The 9,621-nt window shown below is 40.5% G+C and overlaps 1 protein-coding gene across 5 annotated transcripts in view; it reads right to left on the bottom strand.

Moving 5' to 3' along the window:
• The window catches only part of STK31 (serine/threonine kinase 31), an 81,376-nt gene that overhangs the window by 55,906 nt on the left and 15,849 nt on the right, over window positions 1-9,621 (bottom strand). For all 5 annotated transcript variants that reach the window (XM_019534668.1, XM_019534686.1, XM_019534676.1 and 2 more), the window contains exons 6-9: window positions 9,094-9,446; window positions 6,463-6,658; window positions 3,696-3,811; window positions 1,734-1,893 (exon numbers count right to left, since the gene is read on the bottom strand). In XM_019534668.1, the coding sequence (XP_019390213.1) occupies window positions 1,734-1,893; window positions 3,696-3,811; window positions 6,463-6,658; window positions 9,094-9,446 (825 nt within the window). The remainder of the gene's footprint in view (window positions 1-1,733; window positions 1,894-3,695; window positions 3,812-6,462; window positions 6,659-9,093; window positions 9,447-9,621) is intronic.

Below are 9,621 nucleotides of genomic sequence, written 5' to 3'. Positions count from 1 at the left end.
CTCCGTTATCCCAATGACATCATATTTCTTTGCACTGAGCAGGAGGACGAGCTCGTCCTGCTTGTTGCCCAGGCTCCTGGCATTAGTGTACAATTAAGAAAAGATTAAGACTTTGTTTTCTACTGGTTTGAAATCTTTTTAGAAATTACTTTTTTCTAGCAGTGACAAATCCCTGGGGGTTATTTTGTCTAAAGAAATACTGAACTGAGCCTTTAAAGCCCAAATAGGAAAGGTGTCAAAAGAGAGCTAGATATACTAATGGGATGTTACTTTGCATTTAGGACACCTTGCTATCTAAAGCACCTTGAGATCTATGGATTAAGACCACTATACAAGAGTTAGTTACTATAACATAACACCTTCCATCCAAAAATATTAAGACCCCTTACTAACAATATTTTAAACGCTGCAACACAATTATAAGATAGGTAAGCACTGGCTCTGTCTACACAGTAAATTCATCATCCCCAGCAGCACCACCCTCAAAAGCATGCTGCTCTGCTCCAAATAAGCTAACCCCTAAGCCAGTAGCATATCCTTTCCACTGTGCAAGAGGCCCATTCTATACTAGTTAACTGTGCAATTACCTTGAGACCAGCTACACATGCAAAGTACTTATGCCATAAAAAGCTCCAACCCACTATAAAAGTTAGACCTTTAAAATATGTACTAACTTTATACCTGGTTGCTATCAAACTTTAATTTGCATGGGTAGCAGGGTCAAAGGTTGTGGCAGCTGCATCTCCAAGCCATGCAGGTATGTGCGGCAGCAGGGAACCCCGAGATCAGGCTCCCTCTGCACTGGCAATAAGATGTAATGGGATCCAATAGACCATCATGCCTGTTGCCATGCATGCATAGCATGGCACAGGTGCAAGTGGGTGAATGGCAGAAGGTGCGAGCGAGTGGGAGTTAGATCCCATTGCAAGTTTACCTGCACATGTAGAGGGGCTCACAGATCACAATTAGCCCACCCACACAAGCACAAGTGGCTACATTGCTTCTGGTGTACCAGAGCAGCCTACCTGGAGTAACAGAGCACACTTGAGGATAATGTCAATAGAGACAGTAAGTTTACCATACAGGCATCATAATTATGCTCCATTATGGACCATCATCCTTGCCCTGTGCTTCAAACACAAAGCATTCCTTACTCCAGATCAGCTGTGTTTAATAGCTCAATCCAGTCTGTGCTGCTGCATATTCTGGCAACAAAAAGGAGAAAAATGGAGTCTAGCAGCAGCAAATGCCAACACCAGGGAAGGACCTGGGTCTGCACGGAAAATGTAGAAATTAACACTGTTCCCTAAAGCTCTCTCCTACACAAGGCCACCAGGCCAGCTGTCATAGGTTTAATATACTTGTTTTCTCCCTATCACAAAAACAGCAATTAGTACACAGCTTCAAAAAGCATTTGCAAGGGTACCATGGAGAGCCCACATCTCCAGAATTAAAGATGAAACTAGTTTTCTGTTATCAACACAAAACCTCTTACCTGCCGTCCTTTGATAGATTTAAGAGGCCCCCAAGTCTCATTTACAGTAAGCTTAATTTTCTTAAAAATAAAATGAACCAGCCACAAATGAATTAGTTCCTGGCAAATGCTGCACTATAGTACCCAAGACATCGAAGATGTTTTGAATTCTGCATTTATGATAACAGAGTTCATTTATAAGCAGAATGTACTGTCAACAGCTAACAAGTTTCAACTTTGCAGAAAAAATCCAACTCACCACATTTTTGCATAACTGAATCATCTCTTGAGCCAAGTTATACTCTGTCCAAATCTTCTCCAAATTTTCCAAGGATGACGGAGTAGCAAGGCATCCTTCAGTAACTACTTCCACAGCTTCTGATAAGTCATCTCCAAAACGAACATTCATTTTTTTATGCCTATTTGGTGAAGAGAGGGGCAAAAAAAGGCATTCAACAAGACAATTTTATTTGGAAAAATAATTTTCTTCAAGCACCAAAAGTTTTATAAAAAAATATCACCCACCAGTGTTACTTAAAATTGCTCTAAAATATCAAACACATTAACTCTGTTTCAGAACCAACTACAGATAACAGGAATTCATCAAAATATAGGTAGTTCCTTGTGGTACAGAACTATCATCCCTCTTCCTTGAAGTTTCCTCACTGCTTCCTTGTCTCCCTTTCAATTTATTATTTATTTTTATATTTCTCTATTCTCTGCCTCATACTGCTCTCTTCTTTGAAAGGTTAATACCCAGTTTACCCCTTAAACATGTTAAGAGACCTCTCTCACTAAAGCAAACGATCACTTTTTTCTTAGTCTCCTCTGTATGCACAAACGCACTTTTTATAGCTATCCTTCACAACTCCATTGTTTCACTCTGCCTACAACACAACAAAAAGCAAATACAAAAAAGGAGCAGAGATGTAACTGACTACATAAAGAGACACAAACAAATCACTAATGTACCATGTTTACCCAAATACAAAACCACCTTGGATGTAAGACCCAAATAATCAGATTCTACACACAACATTTATAATTCAATATAATTTTTCATATATAGAATCTAATTATTGGAGGATCATCTTAAATTCCACCCCCCTCACTATTGCAGGTGATGGGGGGGTGGGGCAGCAATGGGACAAGTGGTAGGGGACAAACACTGGACCAGGCAGCAGTGGGGGCATGTGGTAGGGCATATGGGGGGCTAGTAATGGGACAAGCAGCGGGTGGTGCTAGGGGGCAGGGAGATTAGAGGCAGTGGGATAGGCAGCAAGGGAGGCAGGCAGCTTGACCCCCGCCCCAGCCTACGTCCCCACCTCCCCTTCCTCCCATTTCCCCTCACTGAAGTCCCCCACCCCCTTACTTTTGCTCTGCACCAGTAGGCTCAGTTGCTGCTGCAGTCTGGGACACAGAGCATGGCTCTAGGTCAGCCAGTAGCAGTAATGGCATGGAGCCAGCACTGCTGCTCCAGCCTGGTCCATAGCAGCAGTGCTGGCTCCTTGTCACTGCTACAGAGCCAGGCTGGAGCCACACTCTGTGTCCCAGGCTGCAGAGACAAAGCCTGCTGGCACAAAGCAAATGTAAGGAGGAATGCAGCAGAGGTGAAGAGAAAGAGAAGCAGTGCAGGGTGTGGGGAAGACTGGAGGTTGCAGGGGAGGACAGTTAGGGCATACAGAGCCACATGGGGTGGAGGCAGAGGGGGACAGGCAACAGCTCCGGCTCCGGCCACAGCTGCCTGCCCCGCCTTGCTCGAATGTAAGCCCAGGGTTTTTCCCTCCCCTTACTAAATGGGGGAGGGGGGAAGAAACTTTGTCTTTAATTGAGTAAATATGGTGCATACTTTGCGGTGCAAGTGCTTTTAAAAAAAAGTAGGTGCTTTAATCCAAATGTTTTCTGCAGTACTTGGGATTTTAAGCCCCATTTACAACAATGATGAGAAAAGAACACGAAGGTCATTAAAAAGAACAACTTTATCACACTGATAAATGGAAAAAGGTGCAGATTTCATTCAAAGTTTTCAAAAAAAAAGTGCAAGTCTTCTCTAAAGTTACATTTTTTAAAATCAGTTTTTATATGGAATATAAAATTTCCACAATATATAGAAAACAAGAGAGTAAACAAACACACTCATTTTAGAAAAAGGAAAAAAGTAATCAATAATAATTTAATGGAATTACAGAAAAATTATATAGTTTAAGAGAGATGTACATACCTAACTTCTTTCAGTATCTTGAACTTGGCAGCCAGATTTCTCATTTTAATTCCAACACACGTTTGCAAAGTTTTCTCCAACTGTTTCTGAGTTTCATTAGAAGCTTTCTTTTCTTCCTATATTTTTGATTGGGGTTTTTATTTTACCATAAGGGAGGAGGGAAGAACACAGTCAGCTTCTATTACCAAATAGAGCACTATTACTGCAATTTTAGCTAGAGAAGAAATATAGGTATTTTGTCTGTGTTTTAAAGCAATTTGGCTATAAAACATGATTGCATGTGCATATAATCACATACATTGTGATTTTAAAAATGTATGCGAATGTGTTATTACACACACAGACACATGCCTACAATTCTTCATTTTCTTCCCATTTCATACCATTAAAGAGCTCCAGTGAGTTAATTTGTTGTGGTTGGGGGTTTTTTTGTTTAAAGTTTAATAAGCTGGATTTCAGATTTTACACTCAAAACATTTTGCTCTACCAGAAAAACAATCCAGAAATTCATCGACTTCCTTACTGTGATAAAACCAAAACAGTAGAACAATGCCACCTCTGATATAATTTTCCCCCCAAGTAAACAAGACTGGTAAGAAAAAATGAAGAGGGGGAAGGGAACTTGGAGGGAGAAGGGGAAATATATTCCACCTCCAGGATTCCCAGTCTGGCATCAACAGGGCTTGCAGCCATAAATCAGATATGTTGGGGGGGGGGGGGGTTATTCCTTCTTTGGGGGCCATAAAGTGTTCAGCCTTATGCACACAGACCAAAATTTAAAAAAAATTATATTGAAAAATGTTGTAAAAATTCCTGATAAAGCTCTAAATTGTTCTTTCTATGTCTAGCTCTGAGCCCTTTTTTTTTTTTTTTTTTAGGTATCAAAGACTTTCAGGAGTTATTAAGAAGACTTAGCTACTGTAAACATTTACATATATGTTGAACTGAGGTATATTCATTCCTGTATACTTATGTACCTGCTTAACTTGTTGCACCACCCTTTATTTTCACTATTTTTGTTTTTTTGTCTTAAAGTTCTGCAAAACTCAAGTAAGATACCCTACCACTAGCAGCATTTAAAAGTAACAGCATTTATACATTTAATTCACTATGAATTTGTAACCACACACATTCAAATTTGTTTTAGAAAACTTCAATCTGCAAATCAAGAGCACATGAAACAAGAAAACTTGATAAAGAGGAGGAAAGACCTGGCTTTTAAGCACTGTCTCACCATATTCTCATTTAAACAAGTTTACTTGCAATTAAAAGAAAAGGCTAGTTCATCTTTAAACACAGAAGGAAGAAGTAAAGAATCACAAATCTCAGAAGGCAGAAGTTCTATACCCTATGAAAACCAGTCTACACTCAAAAGTATTCAAATAACTTAGTAGTAGTATATAATAGATACTGTCTTCAGATGGAAGCCCTTGGGACAGTTCTGGGTCAGGGAAAGAGCAACACTCTCCTAAAGAGGCAACTGGTCTCAAGTGAATAACAAAGGTGGCTCTGAAAAGTCTTGCTCTATTCCCACCTGAACTACCACCCGCATGTTCTCCTCTCTGTTCATTACAATTTGATCTGCTGTCCAGCAGGTGGGGAACAACAATGGGCATCTGAATGCAGCTCACTCTATCAATACTCAAAAACTCGTATTCATCATTGAGGACTTCCCTTCTCTAATTCACAATTACAGAAAGAGAAGAGACCTGCCTAGCCCCAAGCACTGAAAATTTATCAAACTTCTATTTTGGTATTTCTGAAATTGACATGATTCAAGTTCTTGTGTTTCCCAGAATCTAAGAGCCCTTTAACTGGGGACAAGCCCTCATTTTTATAATTTTTTGTCAAGCACTATATTTGAAACCATGTTTTACTTATCCATTTTGAAAATAAATTAGTAACTCTACTATCAGAGTACAGGAAACCCTCGCTATTCGCGAACTCCAGATTCGCAGATTCAAATATTCGCAGGGGAGGGCAGAGCCAGGAGGTGGGCAGAGAGTGAACACCGGGGACATGGAAGGAGGCGGTGGCATTTTTTGTGCCGCCACCAGAGGCAGCCGCAGTGGTGCTTAGAGCAGCCGTGGCTGCGCTCAGGCGGAAGCAGTTAGTCCCCAGGCGCTGCAGGGGAGCCCCACAAACAATGGGGAGGAGAGCAGGGGGTGGCCGTAGGGTCTGACGGGGAGCATTGTCAGTCTGACAGGGAGTCCCATCAGGGCTTAAACAACTTGGGGCATCAGTATTCGTGGATTTCACCATTTGCAGGGATCGGAACGTATCTCTCCATAAATGGCAAGGGTTTGCTGTACTATGTACTTCTCAGCTAGGATCAGTACTTTTCACTGTAACATACCATATGCACATTTGTTTTTAAAGTTTTTTTTAGTTTTGGTCGTACAGTTGAAGCAGCAATCCATTTAATTCAATTCTGCGATTCAACATGCTGGAGATGATTTAAAGGTGTCTACTACTATTTCATAGCCAAAATGTACCAACCTCTGTATCCAATAAATAAATAAATAATAGTTTCAGACCACAATGTTAGAAAAAGAAGATTCAGGCCATTTATTAATACAAGGACATCTTTTTCCCTGCTCTTATAGAAACAGATTTCCAAATAAGGGAACCAGAGCCCAGTATAGAAGACAGAAATGAGAGAAAAAAGCCTATCACCACAAGATTATGAGATTACCAGATTACACTATATGACCTAGATGGCAAAGGGTACCAGGAGAATGGAGTTTCTGCTCACTCTTCCATGTACCTGCAGTTCACATTTAAGATGTTGCATCTTCAGTTCTAGTTCTTTATAGTTCTGTAGGATACTTTGATTCTGTTCTTTAATAGCTTCTCTCTCCCCTTTAAGCTTTTCATTCTCTTCAAATAGCGCCTGATCCCGTTTTATTTTTGCCAAACTGATGTTGGATCCCACATTGAAGTCAGAAGCTGTATTTTTTTCCCTAACAAAAATGAAATAAGGTTAAGGAAATACAGATACTCATCTTATCAAGCCATTGTAATTCTTTAATCGCTACTATAAAAGTTCCCCAAGTCACATTGATCAAAACCAGAGACCTATTTTATAAGCATCTATCCACACAGTCATGCTTTATTTCTTTGGAGTGGTAAACTTCCTGTGTTGGTCATCGAACTAATTTGTATACCACACCAAAAAAGAATTATACACTACACAAATCTATTAGATTTCACTTGCTTGCAACAAACTTTCCACTACATCTAAAGACTTTTAATGGAAGGTTTTCAATTAAATTCCATTCCTACTGACCAAAACCTCAGTACAATATATTGTAGCCCTGGCAAATGAAGCCTTTCTGTAACTCAAATATTTTAACTATAAAATAGGTCCAAGCACTTTATAGCTTTTCTTTTCTGTTCAGAACTCAAATCAACCTATAATTATAAGAAATCAACCTATAATTATAAGAATATTATTTCTTTCCATATTTAAGAAAGAGCAATGATTTGATATATGCAGTACTTCTCTGGCAAACTACTTCAAATCATTTCATCTACTTCTGACATATATACTCTTTGATTTTAGGTTCATAACAATTCATCACTGCCTCTCATGACTGGTTTCCTTCATCAGTAGTTATGCATAAATTCTAAGTAAATAAAGTGAAATATACAGCATTAAAGACAATTAAGGGGCCAAGTGGAAATAGAAGATGTCTTTGTCTGCTAGCCACATACCGTTTCAATAGATCGGTAAAGACATTTCTGTAGGCAATGCTGTTATTGAGTGGAAGAGAGAACTGTTTACTGGGCCCTAAGCTTCTCTAAAACTCAGAAGGCAGTGCTGACTAGTTAAAATTATTCAGGGATGAGGCAGTTTACTAGAAAGCTACTGTAGATGTACATCCAATTATAGTTACAACAAACATCGATGTGGACATTTATTTTGATCGTCTAGATCTGAATATAAAATTGCAGCCCACACTGTGGGGGAAGGCTGCTCTCAACTGCTTCGGTGGTGCTCTAGAAATTCCTAAATAGTTTAGCCAACTACAAAGTGCCAGTGATTTAAAAAAAAAAAAAAAAAAAAAAATTTATTCTGCTATCTTAAGTTTCTAGGTGCTGAGCAGCATCTTTTCCACCCACAAATCTTTCCCTTGGTAGCTGGTTCCCATGGCAATCCTACATACCATAATGATGAGTCTCCTTAAAAAGAATACTGATGACGGCAGTCACCAACCCCAATGACCTCTTGGTCAATGTAAAATGAGACACACCATATAGACAGATGTACCTTTTTTCCCCCTAGGGCTTACTTTGAATTATGACTGTTGCCTTCATTTCATAGGAACATAAAATTGTTCTCCCACACTAATAAACAGCCAAACAGTACCTGTCCTTCCAGAAAAAAAAAAAAATGTATTTTACATTCTACATAATTGGCAATTAAATGGTTTCAACAGAATTACTGATTCCACATAATTGGCAATGGAAGCGTTCAGGTAAATCAAGAGTCTTCATCTCTGTAGAGATTTATTGCTTCAGATACAAATCTAAGGCCGTGTATAGATGAAACAAGAGGCGTGTGTGCATGACACTTTAAAACAGGCAAAATGCTTTTGCACCGCTTTAATACTGTTGGTGTTTGCACACCTCAGCAGCGTATTGCACATTAATTCCAGCTGCTCTAGGAAATTCAGTAGCATAATGCGCCGTAAACAACTTGGGGCACAATAAACTAAAAAGTATTCAAGGAGTTTTAGTTTGCTGCCCCTACAGCTGCAGTGAAGCACCGCTCCATGCAGCTCCACAGCTCTCTAGGAAGCCCTGCAGGGAACTTGGCAGCAGCCCAGGAAAGCAGTGAGCCTGATCTCTCCCCCTCCACCAAAGCCTGTCTGCCTGGGCTGTGCAGGGTCCTGGTGCTTCCCTCCATGGCTGCAGTGCCCCCCTGGGACCTCCCAAGCTGGGTACCTGCAGGCGAGTGCCACCTGGGGGAGGGCCACCGCTGCTGCAGGGGGGAGCACCATCCCACCCCTGCAGCCCAGGGACCACTCCGACCCCTGGCAGCTTGCCCTCCCCTCCCCGCCGAAGAGGCAAGTAAGTCAGCAGGGTGTGTGCACAACACAGGGTTTTAAATCAGCCCTAAATTGAAGCAGTGTTTTTTAAGACCCACAGCTTCTATTTAGGGCCCCGGTTTCGTCTACACATGCCCTAAGACCATACTTCAAACAACCATCAGAAATACAACCTGCATAAAAATGTTCTAGTTAGTTAAGCACAAATATTTGTAGAAGACAAAACATCTTAGCTATATATTTGATTAATCTTTTTTTTTTGTCTTCACACCACCTCTCTTGCTCATACCCTTCGGTCTAACTGAAACACCAAGACACTCATCTATCACCCTCTGTTGTCTTACTTGGCAAGTGACATATGGTTTCCAGTAGAATTCCTTAGGCTGGTAGCTAGCTGGTCACCAAAACACGCTTTTCTTCTGCTGTACACTGCAGGGTTGCACCTGTTTGCCCACAAGGGAACTGAACCTTTTACATTCCAAGCCAGGCACTGAACTGAATCTGAATTTTTCTCTTCACAGCCGCTAGCATTGGGAGGAAACTTGCATTTTTCAGCAAACCCTTTCTTAACCATCTCTTCCCCAATATCCACTTCTCCACATTCTGCCTGGGCAACAATGGTACCATCCTGATATAGCGCTTTGTGTCGCATCCTTATCTTTTTTTCAAAAGTTAGGCTGCATAAGAATTTCCTCCCCTGTAAAATAAAATTTTGCAGAAGTTATAAAAACTGCTAATTGTAACTATCTTATAGTTTTTAGCAAAGACTTTATATTATTTTCCCTTTTCTGTATAACTGCCGCGCGGCACTTTCACATTTATGTAACCTTGAGGCCTGTGCTGTTATCTAAAGCAAGTGCCTGGTACTGCTT

Source organism: Crocodylus porosus, unplaced genomic scaffold, assembly GCF_001723895.1.
Source record: "Crocodylus porosus isolate Cpor-Errol unplaced genomic scaffold, CroPor_comp1, whole genome shotgun sequence".
Classification (NCBI taxonomy): domain Eukaryota; kingdom Metazoa; phylum Chordata; order Crocodylia; family Crocodylidae; genus Crocodylus; species Crocodylus porosus.
The sequence above is the reverse complement of the archived record's forward strand: the minus strand, read 5'-3'. Positions and strand labels throughout refer to the sequence as shown.